Below are 212 nucleotides of genomic sequence, written 5' to 3' on the forward strand. Positions count from 1 at the left end.
GAGAAGGGCCACCCCAGATTGGGGGGGTGAGGGAATAGAGGAGGGGGAGCCCAGTGCAGCCCCCAGCCCCACAGAGATGCTGCTGGTGGGAAAGACCCAGCGCTTACCCCAAATCATGGACACGGGCTTCCCAGATTTGCTGTCCATGTCACTGCTGCCCGTGAGGGACATGGCTGTGGGATCCTGGGGGGACACAAGGTGATGCTCTGTGG

At 62.3% G+C, this 212-nt stretch overlaps 1 protein-coding gene across 1 annotated transcript in view; it reads right to left on the bottom strand.

Moving 5' to 3' along the window:
- Window positions 1-171, bottom strand: part of LOC114818919 (nucleoplasmin-like) — a gene marked incomplete at its 3' end in the record, with an annotated part of 904 nt that extends 733 nt beyond the window's left edge. Inside the window, exon 1 of the mRNA XM_029086866.1 lies at window positions 99-171. Within this exon, the coding sequence (XP_028942699.1) occupies window positions 99-171 (73 nt within the window). The remainder of the gene's footprint in view (window positions 1-98) is intronic.
- Between the last annotated feature and the right edge of the window lie 41 nt (window positions 172-212).

The sequence above is a fragment of the Antrostomus carolinensis genome, unplaced genomic scaffold, assembly GCF_000700745.2.
Source record: "Antrostomus carolinensis isolate BGI_N321 unplaced genomic scaffold, ASM70074v2 scaffold26489, whole genome shotgun sequence".
Taxonomy (NCBI): domain Eukaryota; kingdom Metazoa; phylum Chordata; class Aves; order Caprimulgiformes; family Caprimulgidae; genus Antrostomus; species Antrostomus carolinensis.